Source organism: Copadichromis virginalis, linkage group LG17 (genome assembly GCF_057382275.1).
Source record: "Copadichromis virginalis isolate Kocher_CV1m ecotype Utaka linkage group LG17, C_Virginalis_male_GT1.1, whole genome shotgun sequence".
NCBI lineage: Eukaryota > Metazoa > Chordata > Actinopteri > Cichliformes > Cichlidae > Copadichromis > Copadichromis virginalis.
Genome location: NC_140634.1, coordinates 24,540,169 through 24,564,954, shown reverse-complemented (window position 1 = coordinate 24,564,954; position 24,786 = coordinate 24,540,169). Strand labels below are relative to the sequence as shown.

Genomic DNA, 24,786 nt, shown 5'->3' with positions numbered 1-24,786 from the left:
AAAATGGAAGACATACAAGACCACTGATAATCTCCCTCGATCTGGGGCTCCACGCAAGATCTCATCCCGTGGGGTCAAAATGATCATGAGAACGGTGAGCAAAGATCCCAGAACCACACGGGGGGACCTGGTGAATGACCTGCAGAGAGCTGGGACCAAAGTAACAAAGGTCACCATCAGTAACACACTACAACGGCAGGGAATCAAATCCCGCAGTGCCAGACGTGTTCCGCTGCTGAAGCCAGTGCATGTCCAGGCCCGTCTGAAGTTTGCCAGAGAGCACATGGATGATACAGCAGAGGATTGGGAGAATGTCATGTGGTCAGATGAAACCAAAGTAGAACTTTTTGGTATAAACTCAACTCGTCGTGTTTGGAGGAAGAAGAATACTGAGTTGCATCCCAAGAACACCATACCTACTCTGAAGCATGGGGGTGGAAACATCATGCTATGGGGCTGTTTTTCTGCCAAGGGGACAGGACGACTGATCCGTGTTAAGGACAGAATGAATGGGGCCATGTATCGTGAGATTTTGAGCCAAAAACTCCTTCCATCAGTGAGAACTTTGAAGATGAAACGAGGCTGGGTCTTCCAACATGACAATGATCCAAAACACACCTCCCGGGCAACAAAGGAGTGGCTCCGTAAGAAGCATTTGAAAGTCCTGGAGTGGCCTAGCCAGTCTCCAGACCTCAACCCCATAGAAAATCTGTGGCGGGAGTTGAAAGTCCGTGTTGCTCGGCGACAGCCCCAAAACATCACTGCTCTCGAGAAGATCTGCATGGAGGAATGGGCCAAAATACCAGCTACTGTGTGTGCAAACCTGGTAAAGACCTATAGTAAACGTTTGACCTCTGTTATTGCCAACAAAGGTTATGTTACAAAGTATTGAGTTGTATTTTTGTTATTGACCAAATACTTAATACCACCCTGATTTACGAATAAATTCTTTACAAATCCTACCATGTGGATTCATGGATTTTTTTTCACATTCTGTCTCTCACAGTTGAAGTGTACCTCTGGTGCAAATTACTGACCTCTGTCATCATTTTAGGTGGGGGAACTTGCACAATCGGTGGCTGACTAAATACTTTTTTGCCCCACTGTATATATAACAACATTACGTTTGCAGTGGTTGTGGATGCACCATTTAAACTCACTAGGAATACACCAGTCATTGCACATACACATATATAAAGAGAGAGGAGCAATAGAAATAAACTAGACTTTTTAAACAGTGACTAAGATACAGCGAGTTCACACTTACCAGCCAGAAAACTTCATGCACACGTTCACGAAAGCAGTCATGAGCTGCAAGAATGTGAAAGAGCCAAACAGTGTTTTAGCTCCTATTTTAGACTAACTCGTAACTTGCACTAATTTTCATTCTCTCCCTCCCGCTTTCATCATTTCTTTTTATCTTATCAACGTCTCTGATATTTCCTGCTTCCCGTTACTTTCCTTACAGAGAGGGAGAGATGTCTTTAGCATGTGCACTTGTGTGGAGACCACAGTGAGAGGACACAGTCTGTGGCCAAGTGAGCTGCGCGTGATGCGTGGATTTCTTTGCGATCCATTGATTCTTCACAGCGTGTCACAATGCTACCCCCCAGGTCACGGGGAAGTATCCCACTTCTCCCAGTCGGCCAGCTCAGCCATGGTTACTGCCCATAGTTGGGTATTGTGGGCCTCTCAACTGGGTGTGGTTTTCAGAGTATGCTCTCTTCACGAGTGATGTGTAATTAATTCCTTTGAATCTTCTTGCTTCATAAATATAACAAGACTGACAAACTCCCAATAAAAATCAGCCTTGTGTGTCTAAGGAGTGAGAAAGCGAACACTTCCCGGCTCAAGAGTTTATTCTGTGCACGGTGTCAAGTTTGTAAAGGAAATACTCCTGGTTTTATTTGGCTCATTGTAAACGAGGCCTATCCAGTTTCACCTCCACGCTGCTCCAAGGCAAGGCCAAAGCTGTAGATCCCGAAGTTATTTTAGAGCATCACTCACTGTTTTTCCTTGGAGGAGAGTGCTTATTGATTTTGTCAAAAGAATCGATTTCTTTTCCTCCTCTCTCCCTTTCTCCCCCCTCCCCCTTGGACCTCAGCAAAGGAACTGCAGCTGAATGTTGGTGAGCAAAACCCCAGAGAGAGTTTGTAATAGGGTTTTCCATTTTGATGGGTCATTCTGGAGTTTTTCCAGATAAAGTCTTCAAAGGGCTGACTGATGTTTTCTATTATTTTGTAGGATTTAAGAGAATGGCAAGTATTATATCTGTCTGGTGCCCCCCCCAAATTCCTTTCTTATATTCGGTTGTATGGATGGGTTTTGTGACCTCTTGGTGGTGTTGAACGCTTAAGGTGTGGAGAACAGCAGCAAGAACAGAACGGGCATCAGTGACAACAGATATGACTTAGGTCAGAGGTTAAGTGGGAGTGGGTTGCAAAGCAGCTTACAGATGTGTAGCAACTGTATTTGTTGTAAAGATGAGCCCATCTGCCCTGATTGCAGCTGAGCTTGGCTTTGTGGCCGGCCTGAATTAACACAGAAAATTTGCTCCTTAAACAGTTTGTTATTGCTCAGTGTTAAAATGAGGAGTGGGCTGCCAGGTGTTTGGTATCTGCTGAGTAGAGTCAAGGAGCAGTGATTGTGACAGCTGAACAGGGAAGTCTGTTGTGAGGCTTCTCATTATTTTCATTGCATCTGGGCTGCTGTCCCTCCGGTGCTTAAAAACCGCCCACTTCTCCTTCAATCGTTATGTTTGTGTGGTGTACACTGTATCCCTGTGTGTCCGCACCAGGCAGCGCCAGCTGACTGCTGGCTATAGTTGAGATAGGTGTCAACGTGTTTGCAGCTTGCTGTCACTGTGCTGTTGAGCCGAGCGTCTGACAGTGTGACAGTGTTGATTGCTGCTTGTCCAATTTCTCCAGTCAGGCTTATAGTGCAGGCCAGTAGCATATGGTGGAGTGAAAAGTAACGACTCGTATGTCACCTCAGTGAAAGTGCATTTTGTTTTGTTTTTTGTCCTGTTAGGAACCGTTTTAATCATAACTGAACAACAGTAGCTGCACGTGTGCTGTGAAGAAATCACTTTTTCAAAGGGAGTTTTAAGGGACAAACTCAAAACTCTCGATTCCAAACTTTTAACTTGCATAAAGATCATTAGGTGATACTAAATTAATTAAGTTTCTGTTGTTGCTCCTGCTGGTTTTCTTTTGTTATTTTACTCTAATTCGGCTGCCATAATCAGATCTAGACGATATGTAATCACTAATTAGTGATTAAACTAGTAACTGCCAAGAAGTGCTCACGGAAGTGTGACGTAAAAGTATTATTTTAAATACTTTGCCCAACATGAAACTTTCAAAATAGTCTTGATGAACCATCCAGAAGCACCACTGAGGATCAGAGCTGCTCAAGTGGTGGAAACAGACTCATAAACAACGTCAAATCTCAGTGATTAGATACAAAAAATAGCATTTTTTTGGTCTTTTGTCTTTCTTCTCCAAAACAGTGTTTTTACTTCACTACTTTTTTTTATGATGCATGTAATATTATCATGCTGTTTTTGTTTTTGTCTAGTGTTAACATTTGATCTGAACAGAACAGTGGTGGTTGCTGACTCAAAAACGTGGAAAATCATCGTGTTTTTTACACTAATTGGCTACTTTTTGTTATGTTTTTGTATTTTCACACTAACAAGATGCGAAGCAGCATCAACTATATAAAAAATAGGAAAAACAAAAGCAGCAAAATTGAGAATTATTCCTATTCAATGTGTTATTTCTATAGGGACATTTTAGGTAGCACGTTTACATAAACAGATGTTACAGTAGAGGTTACATGTGGGAGGATGAACATCTGCTTTAACTTTATGGATCAGCTTCTGGTTTAAAGTTAATTTACTTTAAAATAATTAACACTAACACTGAGCTGTTATTGTTTTATTTAATTCAGCACAGATGCAGTAAATAAGATGTTCCTCTGGTGTGTCGTCAGCCCTGTTCGTGTCTCTAAATTACAATTAAGAATTTGATTCGGATAAACTAATCTAATATCAGGATAAAAATCCCAAATTATGCAAAAAAGAATCAAACAAGCAATGGCACATGTAATAAAATAAACTTTATTATTCCTGCTGGTACAAACATTAGGGTCAATGGAACCATTGATGGACTATTATACTGTTTTCACAGTGGGATAGACTAATAATAATAATGATAATAATAATAATATAGCATTTTTCTTTCTTTCTTTTTCTTTTGAAAAGGTCAAAATTAGTCCATTGTAAATTTGACTTGCAGGTGAAAAAACAATAACAACTTTAAACTAAAAAGGAAGACAGCCTGGTCCAAAAAGTTATTCTCCAGCTTTTTATCTTAAAAATGTTCAGGTTTAATGTAACCACTGAGATTAGGCTCAGCAGGTTTCCCTCAGAGGAAAGTTTCTGTCTAAACCTGCAGTGTTTCTGGGGAAAATTTAAAAGGAAACCCAAAGCCTTAAATCCAAACACAAAAGATCAATTAAATTTTTTAAAGGTAATATGAAAGCTTAGAGCATGAGAACAATGTGAAAGCAAACCCCTCGCCACCCCGTGAACCCGTTTGGTTTTACTGCATCAGTGGATTGTCATGGTCACACCTCTGCTAATGCCTCTCCGGCACACCCTGCCAATTCACCACAGCTCTCGCTCCAAAGCAAGTTCTGTGTTGCCGGTGATTACCGTGAAAGTGTCAGCTGTCTGAGAATCTTTTGTTTAAATGGCAAGTGGAAAATGCCAACATCTGTTACTTCCACTAAATTGGCTGAAGCTGTTCAGTCAGGTCCGATCTTTAGGAGTCTTGACACTTTTTGATGGACTTAGTGCTGATCTGTTGTACCAACTCTGTAGTCACACACGCTTTTCCTGCTTTTATCTCACCTGTAATTTGGTACAATCTCTACTTTTCAGGTCTTTGGTTCAGAGTGTTCACTGAAATGTTTTTCACTTGCCTCCAAGATTCACTCCTACTTCTGAACATCTCTTTGTTGTTTGTCCTTCTCACAGTGCCATCGTGGGCCATCGTCTCGATTGCCTTTGTGGCCATCATCCTGGTGTTAGCTTGCTGCTTCTGTGTCTGCAAAAAATGGATATTCAAGAAGAAAAACAAAAAGAAGGGCAAAGACAAGGGCAAAAATGCCATCAACATGAAGGACGTCATAGATGGGGCCAAAACCGAGGTAACGACTTTTTTAACTTTTGTTATTAAAATTCTGAAAAATTACCATCCCCACAATCCTAATTGAATAGGAAGCTTAATGCCAAAATATTTGATGCTGTGTTTGAAATATATATATATTTTTTTTTTTCTTACAATTTTAGGAAATCTGATTCTGTATGATTACAAATTAGTTCACCAAATTGATTTGTTAAGAGAACATTTTCAACTATATACACAGTTTCCACGTAACATCATAGTATCATAGTAGCGCCCACCTGGATGGCAAAACCAGACTTTTTTCCCTGCTGTCTTCTAGCTGTTTCCACCCAAATATAAGTTTGGTTTTTTTTATTGGATCCAGGAGTGACTCAGTTTGTTTACAGGGGCTAGAAAAGCTAACAGTACAACACGGATTCCAACCACATTCAATCCTTCTTGTCCAGCAGGTTGTGCCTTTTAAACATAGTACGCTAAATTTCCAGTGATATATTTTAATCTTGAGCTCTACTGCCATAGCTTGGCATGATTTACATTTAAGAATAATCCTTCTTTAACCAATGTTCACAGTTCGGGATGTGTTCCTGACATCCCCTTCCTGTCTTTAGTCACTATACAGAGCTAAGAGTAGAAGAAAACTGTCTGAAACGGAGGCCATAGGGATTACGTGTATATATTATGACCTGGTTTAGTAACACTCACTATAGTTTTGCCAATGAAGCAATAAATTCTATTCTATTCTTTCAATAATAATAATAATAATGACAACATCGGAGAGCTCACGGTGCTTTATATCGTGAGGTAAAGACTCTACAATGACACAGTGATTTTCACCTCTCAAGCAATTTTTTTTACGTCCATCAAGTCCACCAGGGCCCTGTTACATAAATTTTGTGTGAATTTACCTGAGAAGTATTTAACAGCTACACCTGTGCCTAATTAAACAGCCTTTAAGCTGACTCGAAAGAAGTAAAACAGAGAGTGTTCGCAACTGAGAATAAACCAGCCTTCGAACAGCAGAACAGTTTGCCCCTCTACATCAAAAATCTAAACACGGCAGTCTAAGGAGAAGGACTCTCCTTACGATAGATTTAAACCATTGCCACTGTTTTTAGCAACTATTTGTGGCTTGAAACTGATGGAATATTGACATTTTATGCTGCAATTTTTTGGATTTTCATGTGTTTTGCCATCCAGGACTGTGCAGCAGTTACGTGACTAATAACAGTGAATAGCTCTCAATAAGTTGCATTTTTTGGTGCAAGAGCTGCTACTGTACCACATATATTTTCTGTGTGTTATGTGTATTGCAGCCAAAGAGTTGCATTCAGCCTTTTTTTTTTACTAAAGGAAATTAAAGTCACTTAAGGTGGCTTCAGATTTAAGAGAACCTTTTAGTCTCTTTTGTTTCTCCTGCTTATAATTTTTGTGCTTTTCATTCATTCTTTGAATATTTTTTATGGTTTTGGTCATATGAGGACCTGCTCACTTGTTGAAGAGTGTGAGTAACGTTTGCTGTGTAATGAAGTGGTATCCACCCAGAGAAATGACGTCACCAAATGATACACAAATGGCGAAACTCTTACTTTTCAACTGCACAGAACGAGGAAACGGTGACACGCTAACACTTGATATGGAGTTAGCACACTAATTGCACCAGCAGAGCGTCGTTTCACTCGGTGGAATCGTGCACACAGTGTGTTTAATTTGCTGCAACACCCTTGCTGTCGGACCCACGTAGACGGAAACCACTGACATTGTTTTCTTAGTTCATTTGACTGACTTCTTTTTTGAAAAAGAGCTAATTATAACTTAAATGTTAAGGAGTCTTTTATTTTCTTAGATAATAGTGAAGTGCGGAAAACTTTATTAACCACCAAGGTCATTCAATCCGACGCAGCGCTGCAGCATGTTAGATTACAAGAGTTTTCATTAATGTCCAATAGTCTTCCCGTCTTTGCACCATCCAGCTTTTAAAATTATAACTAAAGAGGCTTTAATCAAAATAAAAGACATCAGTTACTGGACACCCTGATAGCTAATCTCTGAGATTGGTGAATCTGCCACTTTCGAGGCAGGCGGTCATTTCTCCTGGTGTGCCCAGACTCTGGTGTGTTAACTCCTGTGTGTGGTTGTTTTAATTTGTGTTTCTTCCTTCTATGTCCTCCTTATCTGTGTTGTGTCTGATGACTGTTCGGGATGGTCACTGGCGGTAGGTTCCTAATTGCTGTTGGATCTTCTTAAGCCTGCTGCTCTGACGTTTTTTTTGTAGCCTCTTGAAAACAACTACTACTCCCATAGAACCAAATATATGTAACTATGCATACAGTACATGTATATCGACTGCATATATGTGTGTACAAGCTGCATATGCACATATATATGTATGAAAGAAACACTGGGTGCGCATTGATAAGGTTGAACCACACTGATCCTCGTGCCAAGCTAAAGTCTCCTGCCTTTTGAATCTTTCATTTGCATTTCAAACGAGTGGTGGCAAGCAAACTAGAATGATTGAGAGGCTCTACAAGTAAAAGCTCTTTTGAAGCTTAGTGATGAAAAGGAAGCTTCACAGCATCTGCAACCACATCTGTCAACCCAGGTGTAGCAAAGTCGCACACAAGTTGGTTTAAAGGAAACACTTTCGTTAAATTAGGGAATATTATTTCCTCAATCATTTTACCCGCTTCTCTTTTTCTGTCTTTAAAAAAAGAAAGAAAAAAAAAAAAGGCCCCAACTGGATTTGCTCACCAAAGACAGAGACCAGGTGGCTCAGTGGCAAATTTTAAAACCAATCAGTGTTGTTCAGCCTTTTGCTTTCACAACTTGACAAACTGGAGCAGGGAGGTACATTACAACCCCTTTAACCAACATCTACCCACCCACCGCTGGCATGATGCTTCTAGCTACCATCGGCGTAGGGGGTAACATTCAACCTTTAGGGCTATGATGACAATGCGACTGTATGTTTGAGGATGTAACCAAACTTTGGGAATGGGGACTCACATAAGAGCACTGTTTTGTACAACAGAGAATGCTCTGCATGCCTAGTGAAAGAGACTTCTTGGAAGGCAACTTTTGATGCTGAATGAATGACCTTGAGACCTAGTCTTTGCCTCTTCAATCGCATGTTGTTCTTATAACAAACTCCTCCACCCCCCACACCCCCTTCACTATCACCAGAGCCACCACCTGCTGTCCTCACCTCAGTGTCAGTCTAGGAAAGGGCAACTTCACTTCTCACTCTCTGCCACTTCGGACAGTTCCCAGTTGATATGTGTTTTTGCCAGAGACTTGATCTGCCTGAAATAACATCAAGGGAATTGTCTTACTATGATCTTTTCTAGAGGCATCTCTTTCTTTCTCTCTGTCTGCCTCTTTTTATCATCTCTCTCTAATTTCTCTCCACCCTCCACCCTTCTTCTTCCACTAATGCCTGCCCATTCTCATTTCTGGCGCCATCATTTGATCTTTCCCCCCTTCAGACTGAAAAACCCAGAGATTGATAGAAAAGCACCATCGGGGGACCAGGCCCGGGGTTTTAGTGCATCACACAGCATGTCCTGGTGTTAACTGCTATGGTGTTTTAGTGCTTGCTCCCCCCCCCCCTCCCCTCTCCCTTGTATACCATAAAACAAGTGGGAGCTTTTACAGGAGTAGGTCCGGTGGCAGGACCTGGGCGGGGAATGGCTGGCAGGGTGCTAGCACCAGCGGCAAACAGGCGACACTGACTCTTGGTGGGTGTCTCCTTCAGGCCTTGAAGGATGAGGAGGATGCGGAGACAGGGCTGACTGAAACGGAGAAAGAGGCAGAGCCCAAGGAGGACCAGAAACTGGGCAAATTACAGTACTCCCTGGATTACAATTTCACAGAGAATACGGTAAGGATCTGTTCTCCAAATCTCCCTCAGTGTGTGTCGTTGTTGAGAAAGATCCTTCATTGTAAGTATGGCCACACCCAGCCTCTGAGGTCCAAGTTTGCATCTCTCCAGAGAATAAACAGGACCCAAACCAGGTTTTGCACAACATTTTCCTCTCATAGTTGCTTGATCATTGAAGCTTGAGAGCAATCTCACAGGGATATATCATGGTGGTCGAGTTTGTGCATTTGCCATGGAGCCTGGTAAAGATACAGTATACTATTGGGATTTAGTTTGTCTCTGTATTTGTTTCTTTCTTTCTACTTGATTGAATACAGCCCCTGCAGATATCCATCTGCTTTATTTTTTCCCAGCGACTGAGTTTTAAAAAGCAGAATGAGGAAGCACATCAACTTCCTGGTGCCAGATGTTGTGTGACAGATAATAGATGCGGTGCATGAACACACTGTCCCTCACTAGGCTAGCTAACTCCCCATTTTAAGCAGAACTGACAGCCAGAGATTAGCTGGTAACACACAATGCTCCTCTACACGCCAGTGTTGGAACCTCTACCTTTTTCACAAAAAATGCTCGCCCAGATCTTACGTGTCTCTCTGGTTTGTATTCAACAATTGTTTGTGTTAAAATTGTGAAATATTCATCAATTCACAGATTACAAAAGACAGTAATGGTGCTAATATAATTATGTTGTGCAGATGCTATTTGTGTTCAGTCAACCAGCCCCTTATTTCTGTTAGAGAAGCAGTCATTTCATAAAAGAGGGATATTATGTGGACAATATTGCTTTTCACAGAGTTGATCTGTCATGTAGCGGGAAGCGCTGACAGGTCTCTATGAGGTTCTTGATTACACAGGTAATAAGCTCCACAGTGGCGCTCAAGCGTAATGAATGGATGACAGTTTTTACATTTTGTGACGGTGACCTGAGAAAAGCCGGGCTCGACTCACTGCCGGTGAAACTCACAACAGGCAGAGCTAAAAACCTGAGGGGAGGCAGCAGTTTATCTGACCCACTTTTAGCCCCACGAGGGACACAGTGCAGAGGCACAGTGGCCTTCAGGATTTTGTATTATTTATTTTTTTTGCCAGGCAATCAACATGAGTACCAAAAAACTGCCCTGGGAGAACTGGTACGGGTGATTGGCTAAATGCTGTGTGTGAAATTCCTGTTATTACTGGCATATTGCTTTTAGATTAGATTAGATTAGATAGAACTTTATTAATCCCTCGGGTGGGTTCCTCTGGGAAATTCGATTTCCAAAAAAGCACAGCACCGACAGAAGTTACAGAGTTACAGAATATTATATATATATAAATATATAATACACACACACACACACACACACACACACACACACACACATATATATATATATAAATACAGAGACAATATAAATAAAATATACGAAGGGGATAAATAGAATAAATAGGAATAAAAATAAAAATACAAGTGAATTGCACATTTCAAGTATTGAGTCTATTGCACCGTTGACTATTTACAAAAGTATTGCACAAAAGGTATTGCACAGTGAGGTGAAGAGGCACTACAGCTTAGTTGTTCCCCCCTCCTTTGTCCTCCTGTTTCCCCTCCCTCTCCCCTCCAGGGAGGAGTTAAACAGTCTGATGGCGTGTGGGACAAAGGAGTTTTTAAGTCTGTTAGTTCTTGTCTTTGGGAGAAGCAACCTGTCACTGAACAGACTCTTCTGGTTGTTAATGGCCGTGTGCAGAGGATGTCTGGCATTGTCCATAATGTCCATCAGTTTCTTTAATGTCCTTTTCTCTGCCACTGTCACCAGAGTGTCCAGCTTCATGCCGACCACAGAGCTAGCCCTCCTGATCAGTTTCTCCAGCCTGGATGAGTCCCTCTTTGCTGTGCTGCTCCCCCAGCACACCACAGCATAGAAAAGTACTCCAGCAACCACCGACTGGTAAAACATCCTCAGGAGCTTCCTGCAGATGTTAAAAGACCTCAGCCTCCTGAGGAAGTACAGTCGGCTTTGGGCTTTTTTATACAGGTGCTCTGTGTTGCATGACCAGTCCAGTTTATTGTCCATCCACAGCCCGAGGTACTTGTACTTGTTGACCACCTCCACCTCCTCCCCCTCTATCTGAACCGGCAGTGGACCTGCTCTAGACCTCCCGAAGTCCACAACCAGTTCCTTAGTCTTTGAGGTGTTGAGTTGCAGGTGGTTTGTGTGACTCCATGCGACAAAGTTCCTCACCAGACTTCTGTACTCCTCTTCCTGATCATCCCAGATACACCCCATGATGGCTGTGTCGTCTGCAAACTTCTGAATGTGGCATAATTCAGAGTTGTAGCAGAAGTCAGAGGTGTACAGGGTGAAGAGAAGAGGGGACAGCACAGTTCCCTGTGGTGCTCCTGTGCTGCTGACCACTGTGTCAGACGTGATGTCCTTCAGCCTGACGTACTGTGACGTACGTCGGTGAGGTAGTCGGAGATCCAAGCCACCAGGCAGGGGTCCACCTCCATCCTGTTCAGTTTTTCTTGAAGCATACAGGGCCGGATGGTATTAAAGGCACTGGAAGAGTCAAGAAACAGGATCCTGACCGTGCCTTTTCCCCCATCCAGGTGTGAGTGGGCTCTGTGTAGGAGGTACAGGATGGCATCCTCCACTCCGACACCCGCCTTGTATGCAAACTGTAGTGGGTCCTGGGCATGTTGTACCTGTGGTCGGAGGAGGTTGAGGAAGAGCCGCTCTAGAGTCTTCATAAGATGTGACGTCAGTGCCACCGGTCGGAAGTCATTCAGCTCATTGGGCCGGTTCTTTTTGGGGACTGGGACGATGCAGGATGTCTTCCATAGGGCGGGCACTCTCCCCAGTCGCAGACTGAGGTTGAAGACTCGTTGTAGCGGCTCCCCAAGTTCAGCAGCACACGCCTTAAGCATCCTAGGACACACCTTGTCTGGGCCTGCTGCCTTTCTGGGGCGAAGCTTCCTCAGTTGTCTCCTGACCTGATCCACTGTGACACTGGGAGATGTTTGGGAGGAGGGGAGGGGGGGAGATGTCTTGCTGCTGAGAGAGGGATTGGAGGAGGGGGGTGTCATGTGTCAGGAAGGGGGGGAAGCGAGGGAGGTAGGAGAGTGGGGATTGGACTCTGTAGTGAAGGTGAGGGTGGGGGGGTTGTGGGCTGGTCAAACCTGTTGAAGAAGTTGTTAAGTTCGTTTGCCTTCTCCACAGAGAAGGCAAACACAAGAAGCATCTAGTTTTGGGATAGTTTGTAGTTACGCAGGCAGCAGTTTCATTTGATATGTGGGTGGGTGGTGGGGGTTCAAAAAGTAAAATCAAAATTACCGTCTGAAGAGGCTGAAAGCAGGGATTTTAAAAGGTAACCTTGCCATAGAAAGATGGGTTCACCTACCTACAAGCCACCACCACCATCTTTCTCTTCACAGTGGGGACAAAATCATGCAAATTAACACACAAATACCCTTAAATGTGCAAAATAAATAAATAAACACAATTTACAGAAAACAGTTATTGCACAGAGTTCAGATAAAACAGGGAACAAGAACAAAAGTGGTGATCCTCAGGGGGTTTCAATCAAGAGATACATCAATTTTCTAATGTATAGATTGTTTTTAGAGTCTTATCATAAGAATACATTTCACTGTATCTATGTACGCATACGTACATAGAGAAATGGGAAGTTACAGATTCTTAAAAGTGCATCTATTTGTGCAGAAATGACAAAAAAACAAGACAAAAAAACGCTCTTTTATTACTTTAAGATCACTGAATACAAAATTTATTACGTAAAATTTTAGAAAAAATGAAAACTGCTCTCAGTGAATTTGTTCCTATTGGGCCTGCATGAATTGTAATAGCATAAAAAAATCTATTTGTTGTCTTTTGAAGTCTGTTAAATTTCAGGGGCCCTTAGAGTGGGAAAAAAAAACAGTCAACACAACACAAAAAGACTTCATAATGTCTGCACTGAACTGAGTGGACAGGAATAATTGAAAATTGGATCGCTTATTAGAAAATGTAGAACAATGATGTAAAGTGAAGGTGGGGCAATCCCCACCCCAAACGCATCTGGCAGTCTTGGTTAGAAATAAGTATGAAGGTAGTAATTGTCACCTCCAATGTCACATATGGAAAAAACACAGTTTGCATCATATGGATTGATGCTATATTTTTAAGCCATTATCATTTTGTCGCTATATCTTCCAGGCAGGAGGAAAAGAAGAAAACCGCAGAGGAGGGTCATGGATGTAGTGAAGGAGGGCATGCAGAGGGCTGGTGTGGTGGCGATATCTGTGGCAATATGTTAAAACTGAAGTTTTATATACTCGAGCATAATTTCTCGTAACACTTATGGAGTTAGTGAAAGAACAGGGTCCTTTCTGCAGGAGAAAATCTTTCAGGAGATACATATGAAAATTAGAAATATAAGTACAGTTGTTATGGAGGTAAGTAAAAATTCAGCACACTTCTAACAGCAGGCAACAGCAATCCTCCTATCATGAGTTTGCTTTATACACCCCCTGCATGGATAAGTGAACAGGGGGGATATCTACACTAGCTGCCAAGCTACCCATGAAGTATGTAGGTTTTCCTTGAGGCCTTTGCACCTTAGTCCAGTATCAACCTTTTGTGTGGCAAAAGGCTTTAAATAGTGAATGATATTCACTTTGTTTTTTAGGTTCACAGTCAGATTTGTATTCTGCTGGAGCCTTGGGTATAACGAGTCAAATATGTGCAGCAGGGATGTCAAACCACATACAGCCTACTATCATCTTAAGTAGGAGCAGTTAAAGTCTCATTTCTGTCCATGTAGAGACATTTGACCACACATTTAATCCTGAGATATCCCAACTTAAGGAAATAAGTCTAATTTCAGCAGTATGTCATCTGCATAATAAGGAAATGCGTCGGTAGGAAATGAAGTAAATCTTAGAGCACAAATATTTGGGATTAACTTGAAAGGGTGTTTTTTGTCGATTCACAGAAAAGTCTGTAGAGAAAAAGAATTTCACAGTAAGTTTCTATATTAGATATTTTTTAAAAAGACAACTTTTATTTCATTTAATTAAATAAATTGTTAAAGTAGGAAAAGCATAAAAACATAAAAATACAAATTTTTACAAATAAATAATGTATGCCCTTAAAATTTTCCAACAATTGTTCCAGTGGCCCCTGGGCCTTATGTTTGGGGGGAAGCACACTACTACTACTACCAGCCAGTCAGTTTATTGGATTGTGAGTAATGCTGTTGCTATGTTTACGAACCCCAAATGTCCTGTGCTAGTGGAGTTGTTTGCCTCCGGAAACAAAATGTCATCAGTAAGCTTCACAGACAACTCTGACTAATTTGTCACAGATATTCAAAAATCTGCTTCTCCTTTAAGATACCGCCGTAAGCGCTAATAACTAATTAATTGTATGTGTTTCAAATGTTCCCCAGTGACCTAAAACTCTGTCAGTAAATGTTCCACCCTGCCAAGAAAAAGAAGGAATCACTGGTGTGTCTGTGTATACAAAACCGAGGCAAGGAGATCAGGCTGAGTGGGATAAGACTTGCAGATTAATGTCAAGTCCTCGTGGCAAAAAGAATCTCAGCTTTGTTTCTGTCTGTTAACCACCACAAATGGCTGCTGCCCCTGGTGTTGATGACACTGGGTTTATACACTAATGAGACGAAAGGTTTTGTAAAAGATCCAAATCATTTATGGAGAGGCGGCACGGCTACATGAGGCAAATACACAGCAAATGAACCACAAAGAGCCCTCTAAGCACAGCAGGGAGAGAATTAGAATGTCATTCCTACTTTCAACATCATTACCATATTCATTGCTCTTCTTTGCAGGTTAAGAGCAGGCATACGGCATTGTGTCCAGTTAGGAAATCGTTCATATTATTGGGTTTTTATTATTTATTTCAGAATACCCCCCAATCAGTTCATTTCCAAAATAACACACAAAGCCACTGCACATTGGCGGACTATTTTTCAGGACGGCAAATCCGTCTCAGGCTTCTTTGGAAGTGTGTGCATGTGTGTGGAGTCCCAGCACAGGCATTATGCACTGGGACAAAACCCTCCGAAGATCAGGTGCCAAGAGCTGAATCACCATCCTGTGCCCATTCTGGTCATCTGCTCACTGGACTGAAGAGTAACATATAAACAAAAGGGGGTTAATACCAGCAGCCGTTTGCTGTGAGAGGGCTAGAGTCCCATAGTTAAATAGAAAAGCCCACACAGATGTGCAAACACATAGCCACTGTTATTTTGCTTTATCGCAGAGGTGTAATGGTTAGTCAGATGTTTAAATTTTGGCTGTCATCAGGCTGGTGTTTTGGAGCCATAATTCTTAGCAGGCTGTTTTTAAAAACTTTATTGGAACAATGCACAGAGGTAACTGCTAAATTATTTTTAGATAATGCTCCAAAAGGCACCACTAACCAAAAAACCAAATGTATAATGTAATGATTTAAATTATTGTAGGTAAGGTTTAACAGCAATTCGCTACTGTGCATAGTAACGTGGGTTGTATTGAGAGGAGGCGGCAGAAACACTTAGCAGGACAGTCACAAACAACGACCACACTGGTACTGGGAATTCTATAGTGCTTGTACTTTAATACACACTCTCTTCACCAACCTTACAAGGCCTGGGTGAACGGCTGCTGTCTTATCATAAATGAACTGCAGTGTTTCTACAACCCGTAACTCTACCTTGAGTTATTGAGGTGAAATTTTAAGGTCCATCTCAGGCCACGTGTTCACATGCAAGCACGCTTCTCCCATACTCTAACAGAGGGCAGTGGTGCATCCTTGTGAAATCACTAACCCTTAATTTAGGTTGTCTTGAAGAGACACCACACAATTGTGACTGTTACAGCATCCGAAGAGGCAGTCAAAGCAGTCAATCAAAAAGGCGACAACTCAAAGCTTTAAGCCTTACACCTGTTGTACAGTTGTTATGAAGGGAGAAACTATCCATACACACCTCAGCTGTTGTTGTACTGGGCTGTAAACATGTTTTTTTATTGCTGTTAAGTTTGCTTCTTTAACCTGAGAGTCTATAATGATGGGTTTGACTTGCTATTGGTGCTAGCCTGAAGTAGCGACTCGGTTAGCTGTATTTGTCCATATGATCTAAATGTCAAGTTTGAGAGAAGTGCAGCAAGTTGGTGGATGGTAAACAAAGAGAGAACAGAATTGTTATGCTACAGTGAAGCTAGGGAAAACAACCATATGCAATGAATTTGACAGGGCCTGCAGCCACTCACAGTCAGCTGCTGTTTTCAAAGCAACTTTGGGGCATCAAGAAGGTGATAAAACGGCAATGAGATTTAGTGACACGAGTCTGCTATCAGTTTGGTGGTCAATTTGGGAATCATACTAATACGCCATTAATTGTGATATATTGGGAAAAATTGAAAATCAGCTGCCGTCTACATACAGAGAAAATCATATTTACCAGAAATGTCCATTAACTTCTGAAATTTCTCCATAAATTCAATTCAATTCAATTTTATTTATACAGCACCAAATCACAACAATAGTCGCCTCAATGAGCTTTATATTGTAAGGTAGACCCTACAATAATACATAAAGAGAAAAACCCAACAATCATATGACCCCTATGAGCAAGCACTTTGGCGACAGTGGGAAGGAAAAACTCCCTTTTAGCAGGAAGAAACCTCCTGTAATAACATGCTAATGACATGCATCTATGTTTCTTGAAAGCCACAAGGAAAATAACATTGTTTATTAATGATTCACTTTTTATTTACCCTTTTAAAACTAGAACACTAACTGTAGTATGCATACATGATTACAGACACGAAAGAGATAATGCAAGATTTTCAGCTTTTCTATATTTAAAGTGCTTTTTCCATTAATTCTACCTTGTTAGTTGGGGAAAACAAATATTTAAAGACATCACCTTCAACGCCAGAGTAGCTGTCTTCGAGGTGTGGTTTTAAACAGTGGGATTTTTAATGAGCTTTGAAAAAAAACAACTCTTGTCAGTCTGTTCTGTAGACATGGAGTGTCATACAGGATTGGAAAAGGTACAATTAGCAGAAGCAGCAAAGTGCCCATCAACATTTCCAGCCACGTCCCGCTCGTATCTCTTCTCGAGCGTCGGTGCCTCTCCCAGTAAAGATGGTGTGACATGCTGTGTCTCCCACTGACTGTGCTGATGGATGGGTGGAAATCAGCAGGACAGCGCGGGAGGATAAATTGCTACACTTAAAATCCAAGTGCCGCTTCACAGCACTACAGTGCACAACATGGTTCCATTTAGGTTAAGGTAAATGACGCCAAGTCACAGTAATAACTGGTGTGTTTTTGGAAATGTCATGAAAATGTTGTGCATAACCTGGTGAACAGCAATCAAAGCAGTCCCAAACTTTCCACTGTGTATTTGTTTAATGTTTGCTGCTGTCATGTAAAATGTCTGTTAATGTGAGTATTTGTGCTTTAACCTTTTTGACTCTTACTACTGTCCTTATGCAAATATGGAGCAAGTAATGGTACAGATGTCATTCTGACCTAAACCTGTGCAATAATCATGTTTTATTGAATTATCAATGAATAAATATTGTATCTAGAACATTAAATACAAATAAGTGTGAAGCTTTTTAGCTCATTGTACTGTTGGGTATGTAAACATTTTGTAGAGTAAAAGCTGTTTTTAAGGGAGAAATATTCTCATTAGTTTATAGTTAGTTAATTCTCATCAAGTTATACATACATAATGTGTGGAGGCAAGCAGACAGTTTTTAAAGCTAAAGTATATTTTGCATCTGTGACATACATTAGACCTGCACATCCTCACTTGATGTATGAGCCGGCCCATTTATGTTCTGAGAAAAGTGAAAAGTCTGTGACTGTCTGCATACACGGAGATTCATTTTAACTGCTTGCATTCAGAGTCTAGCCAGAACTTTATGGATTTGAAAAACAAATTCAGAAATAGTGGCGTAGTTGTCACAGGACTGCAATGTAACTGCACAGAGGCGTTCAGCTTCTTTTTACATAGAAATATAATCAGAATACAACCAATTAGCAACCAGTTGAGTCAAGTCCCCTATTGCAAAAAGACATGTCACAGACAAGCTAATCTGGATTAATTGCAGAGCTGTAATTAGTCTCATATATAAATAAGACGTCAGTTATCTGTTAATCTTCGCCAGTCTGTTTGAGTCTGATTGTTGGGAGACAGGTTAACTCCCAACAGGCAACCTGTGCGGTCGTTTTATGATGGTGTTACACGCTCAACCTCTGGGTGACGAGTTGGTGACTGTAACTTCTTGCAATCTGTCTCCAACAGCAATGAAAAATGTTTTTAAAGTCAATCACTGGTTACCCAGTGATTTTTCCAAGATACAAGGAGGTTGCTATTGTATTCTTACCCCAGTGTGACTGAGCCATTAAAGTGACTGAGAAATGAGCTTTTCTAACTTGAAATGTGAGTTCTGCATTGGAGGAGAGCATCAGAGGTGTAGGACATTCAAAACACTTTGTTGTTACAGCTGTTAGAAAAGTGTTTCAGAGCTGCTAAACTTTTCCAAATCTTTTAAACAATTCAAAAGTGAACAAATTTCAGTATTATGCTATGTAATGTAGCTGATTCAAGCCCAAGAAGACATCAATCTGTGGCTCAGGAAGGAAAATCAAAGGGGTGTGCACTTCTGGAAACACGTCTTCAAAATCAGTTAATCATTTATCAAAGCCTATCTATATTTCACCTTTGATGGAAGTTCATGCTTGACTAAATACGTGTGATTACATAAAATCTAGATGGAAGGTTTGATGAAACAAAAAGACAAAAGAGCATCTATCTATCTATCTGTATATAAAAAATGTGTAAAATGTGCAACTTATGTAAATAAGTTAATAAAGTTATTAAATAAGTATAACATTTAGCCACAAACCCAGTTTTTAAGTTTATATTTAAAGATTTAAAAGTGCTTCTTTCCAGGAATTCCTTCATTTTTGTCCATCTCAATGTCTCCACACATGTAAATATAACTCAGCTTTTGCTCTGAGTCTGCTGTCAGAAATCGTATAGCATATTATATATAAAACAAAAAAACAAAAACGAAATCATGCTGGTGGTTAATGCTGATTGGGCTGGAGGTCACTGTTTATTTGCCACTGCGTCAGTGGTAGCACCACATAGTACACCGATGCGGCTCCTGACAGCTGTAGAGCTCCATGGCTGAGTGCCCTGGTCGGCTTCCAGATTGCCGCTTGATGGGTGCCTGATACGAAGTTGATTGACTGACTAGCTGGGCCTCTGGAGAGGCCTTTGAGTAGAGGCTCTGACTGGCAGGTCAATCAGCCTCCCAGGCCCCCCATTGTGGTTATCAATTATCAGCCGTATGTGAAGAAAAACAGTCCGCTTATTCCAAGTCTGACACTTGCTGACCTTTAACAACTCTTCAGATTTGAATCATCTTCAGGACACCATTATAAAGCAATGAATGCTGGTGATATTAAAAGATAAGGATGGAAAATCACATTTTCTTTAGATCTTAGAGCAATGAACAGGCAATTTAACCAAGATATGATTTCTTTATAAGGGTGTTGGTGGGAAGACAGGGGAAGTAATGATGATTTGGATCTATGAGCACTGAAAGGTCTTCGCTCACGATTCTGCTTGTCCCCTTTTCCTTCTCAGCTCATGGTGGGGATCATTCAGGCGGCCGAGCTGCCTGCTATGGACATGGGTGGCACATCTGACCCATACGTAAAGGTCTACCTGCTGCCTGACAAGAAGAAGAAATTTGAGACCAAGGTCCACAGGAAGACCCTCAACCCCGTCTTCAATGAGCAGTTCACCTTCAAGGTGCACCTTACAATAAAAGCAACATTTAATCTGCTTCCACTGAATTTTAAGAAACATCTGCGCATCACAAACTCTTTTTTTTTTTTTTTGCTGGAAATCTTTTGCTTCCACTGACAATCCAATTTGCATGCAGCCTTGAATGCTGGGAAGGTGTGGAGACAGCAACCAGCTGGCACATTAACAAGCTCCTGACAGAATATCTCTCACACGCACAGTTACACTCACACACACACAAACACACACTGAGGCTCGATGTGATTGGGATTAACACAGGCAGATGCACCGCCACACCCTGGCCTTGCCTCGGCTGTAATGGATGTGTGGCCCCTGCTCAGTAGTGGGGAAAGTTTTGTTATTCAACCAAGAGCGGAGAGCGCAGGTGTTTGGTGTAAGTTAAGCATAATGTGATGTGATATCTATGCAGAATTTATTTGTGTGTGTTTTTGTAGTGCTTAAATCAGAATCTCTGATGCATCGTGGGGGGAAACAAACAGGAAATGGGATTATAAGAAGTGGTGATGTCGTCAAAAAGATGAGATGTTTATGGGAGATAAGGTCAAGGACAGTCTTATTAAAAGATACTCCTCTCGCTATCCAGTCATATGTCAGTTGTTTTTCACATAATTCAGAGATTTATCAGGATATAGTTAGATGTTTTTCATTTTTTATTTGGTTAACAATAAAGATTCAAAGATTTTTTAAATGTCATAGATTGCATATAAACAAAGACAAACTGGTGACTGTTTTGAAGCATTGAGAAGAACATTTTAACTGTCACCCTCTTCTTCTTTTAGACCAGGCTTGACCATATTTGCCGTGTGTTTGCTGTCTTGGTTAGACAGGTGTCTCTGTTATGTCATTAGCATGCTAGTTTTGGTTTAAGTGAAATGTAAAACTGAAGAGCCGACTTCAGCTGATAGCTGCACAATGAAGAAACAACATACCGAAAACTGTAGCAAATTAATGTGAAGCTCAATTTTTAGCCTTTTTTTTTCCTAAATTTGGCTATAATAAAAAAAATGTTCACGTTCCATTGAATTTGACTTAAAATTAGTGACTGATGCCATAAAGTTACAAGGAAAGCGTTTAATAGGGTCAAAAATGAAGTGAGGAGTTCTAATTTCTTCACAAATTCCTTTATTTTAAAACCAGAAGAGTCGCCCCCTGCTGGCCAAGAGAATTAAAGCAACAACTTTAACATTGGACTCGAGAGTCATGACAGTCATCCCCTTATGCTCATGCTAAACTGCTTTGTCACTATATTCACTCTGTTCTCTGCCCTGCCTTTAAATAACTTTTATTGCAAATTCAAACAGGCTCAAAAAGACTGCATACCTGAATGCTCTGGTCACTAGTGGGCAGCCTCTATAGTTTGGTTCTTGTAACTTTTTCCTTTCATTAGATATAAATCTACCCACAATGAAAGCACATCCACTGCCTATTACTCATGTGTGCATTGAGTTTGTCAACATCGGGGTTATACAGACGGGTTTGCCCCATTACTGCCCCCCATTTGCAGGAAGAACGAATCAATTGAAAAGATTTGAGCACATGAGCTTGTGACAACATACCAATGATCTAAAAATTAAACTTCATACAAGATCATGCCAAAGCTTTTTTTTTCTTTTTCTTCTAGTGGTCACATTGGTTTGAAAAAGAGTCGTCTGAGCAACTTGTAGGCTACAAAAAAAGAAAGAAAAATAAATTTCTGCTAAAATTAGTCAAATATAAGCTTAAGAATTGTATAATCCTGAAATAATGTCAGGTTCTGGGCTTTTTACATTGTTAAATAGATATAATCAACCTCACCTGGGTGAGCCATAAATGCTTTGCCTCTTTCTACTTCAGGTCCCGTATGTAGAGCTTGGCGGGAAGACACTGGTGATGACGGTGTACGATTTTGACCGCTTCTCCAAGCATGATGCCATTGGCGACATCAAGGTGCCCATGAACAAGGTGGACTTCAGCCACATAACAGAGGAGTGGCGGGATCTGCAGAGCGCTGAGAAGGAGGAGGTAAGACGTCTGCCAAAATTTGCAATTACACCTCATAAAATGAGAAATAAACTCAATTTGAAATCACTTTGTGACACCTGTCTCATGCCGAGGCACAGATTTGTACATCTAGCAGCTGCAGTTTTAATGAAAAGGGCATAAGTGATATCAGAAGCATTATTTTATTTTGCTCAGCAAACTTGTACTGCAAATGCGGTGCGGTCGACGATGTAATCCATCTCCTCTGGAAATGTCACTTAATCATATGTCCGCACTTCCCCTTCAATTAACAGACGTGTAACTTCCCAGCCACCAATCCAGGAGATTCAATTTTCATGGTAAATGTCATGGCATATAGCATGTGTTGCCAACCTTATTTTTAGCATTACGGCAGGTTGATTTAAAGGTTAATTATAACGGTGCAGAATAGGTTGGTGGTGTTTTTCAAACTGAAGGGCATCACGTTACTTTCTTTTGTGAGCTTGTGCGCAGCTTTACCTGACAGGCTTATACACTGAAGTGATGCTTGGTATTCCTTATTCTTAGTTAAACATTGATTAATGAATCATTGTAAGACAGACCCCAGGTGACTTTATTCTTTATGGCACAGATTCAACAAGGTGCTCGAAACATTCCTCACACATTTTGAACCATATTGGCTTGATCGCATCACGCAGTTGCTGCAGATTTGAGATCTGGTGACTATGAAGGCCATTTGAGTACACCGAACTTACCAGGATATTCAAGAAGCATATGTACACTTTGGTGTGCACTGTGGCCATAAAGGGATTGGTGGTGCAGTAATAATTGTGTAGGCTTCGGTGTTTTGGTGTTCAAACAATGCTCAGTTGGTACCAAAAGGTCCAAAGTATGACAAGAAACTATTACACCTGACCCACTGATATAAGGATAGAGGAATCCATGTTTTCGTTGACCCCACATTCTAACCCAAACATGAAAATGTTGCATCAGAAATTGAGACACATCAGACCAGGCGATGTATTTCCAATCTTTTAGTCTCTGAGTTTGGTGAGCCTGTGTGCATTGTAGCATGAGTTTCCTGTAGCTGATGGCTGTGTTTCTTCTGCTGCTGTAGCCCATCTGCTTTGAGCTTAGATTTCCTGTGCATTCAGAGATGTTCTTCTACATACCTTGGTTGTAAGAAGTAGTTAATTTCACTTACTGTTCCCTTCAGTTTGAAGCAATCTAGGCATTCTCTTCTACATTTTGTCCCAGAGAACTACCGCTCGTGGATGTTTTTCTGACCATTCTCTGTAAGCTGGAGTTCCCAGTAGATCCGAAGTTTCTGAAATACTCAGCCTAGTCTATGTGGTACCATCTACATGCCCAAATGTAGGCCTAAGGCTGATTAGTAGGGGTGCAACGATACACAAAATTCACGGTTCGGTTCGATACTTTGGTGTCACGGTTCGATATTTTTTCGATACAAAAAAATGTTCATGTGTTTTTAAATAGTCATTTATTAAAATTATAAATATATATTTTAACTCAAAAGTACAGTTTTTAAATTTAATGTTGCTTAAACAACAAAGTAATAAAAAAATAAATCTATCTGATCGAGAAATCACTCATCTTTGGAAAAGAGAGTTTATTACAGAGAAATGTCTCTTTCCAAAATAAAAGCTATACTATACGCTTCTTCTGGGCTATATTCTCAGCAGCATATTAAACATATCAGGTCCCCATGAGGAGAATCATGTGCTAACAGCTGTCTAAATGACTCGGGTAAAGTTTGTAGCATGCATGCTTGTTGTTTTTGTCTGCCTGCACTTGTCTTTGCACGAGGATGATGTCGGCGTAAATGTGCAGTCATATTCGTTGTGTTCCCACTAGTGCTGTCAGCGTTAATCTGAAATGACGTTAACGCCACAACACGGCAAATCTCCGTTAACGAGCTACCGCGGATCGCCCCGTGCGTGGGGCTGGACGGCGTCAACACGTTAACGAGCTAACTGCGCTAACACACTAGTTCCCACCAATATAATTGAGCATTGCGTGGCACATCCGACATACTGTTTTACTTTTGTCCATGACGCGCTTACCTTCAGGGTCATACTTGACACACATGAAGACCAAAATAGTTCCAAAGGCCAGATCTGAATGAGGGTGGGGGAGGTTCAATTTGTCATGTTGCAATGAGCTTAGCTTCTGTCTTGCTAGCTTGTGCTGCGCTCAGTGAATCTGTGCTCGACAGTGTAGCCTAGGCGGAGTAGTCGAACGCAGATCCACTGAGCTCTCAACACAAACAGCATCGTCAGAAGAAAAGTTGATAAAATAAATTTAAAAATTTTGTATTGTTCAATACATATGCGTACCGAACCGAAAGCACTATATCAAACGGTTCAATATCGATACGAGTATCGTTGCATCCCTACTGATTAGATAGTTCTGTGAATGAACTGTTGAAGAGGTGTACCTAGCGAAGTGATTGGTGACAAAAAAGGGGAAAATATAATAAGTCTCATTTAAGTATCTGTAATGCAAAGAAGGCACTGAAAGCATATTCAAAAAAGAGAGAAAAGAAAGCTGCTTTCAGGTAAAAATCTTCTTCTTCACCTATACACAAGTAGCACAATCCTCTTTATTTTTAAGGTCAAATATGAAGTATCGGAGTCCCTAAAATGCCCTTTCCATTGAAGAAGCAGCGGCTGACCTTTTACAGTTCAAAGAAAATATTAAAGAGCTCGGTCACTGCTCTTGACAGGCATAATTAACTGTCACTGCTTCTTTTACTAGCCTCAAGAGGAGAATGCATTTGCGTTCATTAAAATGCGACTCCCATCATCAAAGTAAGACTATTTAGTCTGTGGTTTTTAAAGCAGCTACAAGTCAGGGGAGCAGATGACAAATGAAATGCAGGGGAGGGTC

The 24,786-nt window shown here is 41.0% G+C and overlaps 1 protein-coding gene across 4 annotated transcripts in view; it reads left to right on the top strand.

The window, feature by feature from the left end:
- Window positions 1–24,786, top strand: part of syt1a (synaptotagmin Ia) — a 212,945-nt gene that overhangs the window by 166,415 nt on the left and 21,744 nt on the right. For 3 of the 4 annotated variants that reach the window (XM_085435800.1, XM_085435801.1, XM_085435802.1), the window contains 4 exons: window positions 5,045–5,217; window positions 8,950–9,075; window positions 19,735–19,902; window positions 21,751–21,918. In XM_085435800.1, coding sequence (XP_085291926.1) covers window positions 5,045–5,217; window positions 8,950–9,075; window positions 19,735–19,902; window positions 21,751–21,918 — 635 coding nt within the window. The remainder of the gene's footprint in view (window positions 1–5,044; window positions 5,218–8,949; window positions 9,076–19,734; window positions 19,903–21,750; window positions 21,919–24,786) is intronic. The other variant, XM_085435803.1, reaches the window with a different exon arrangement.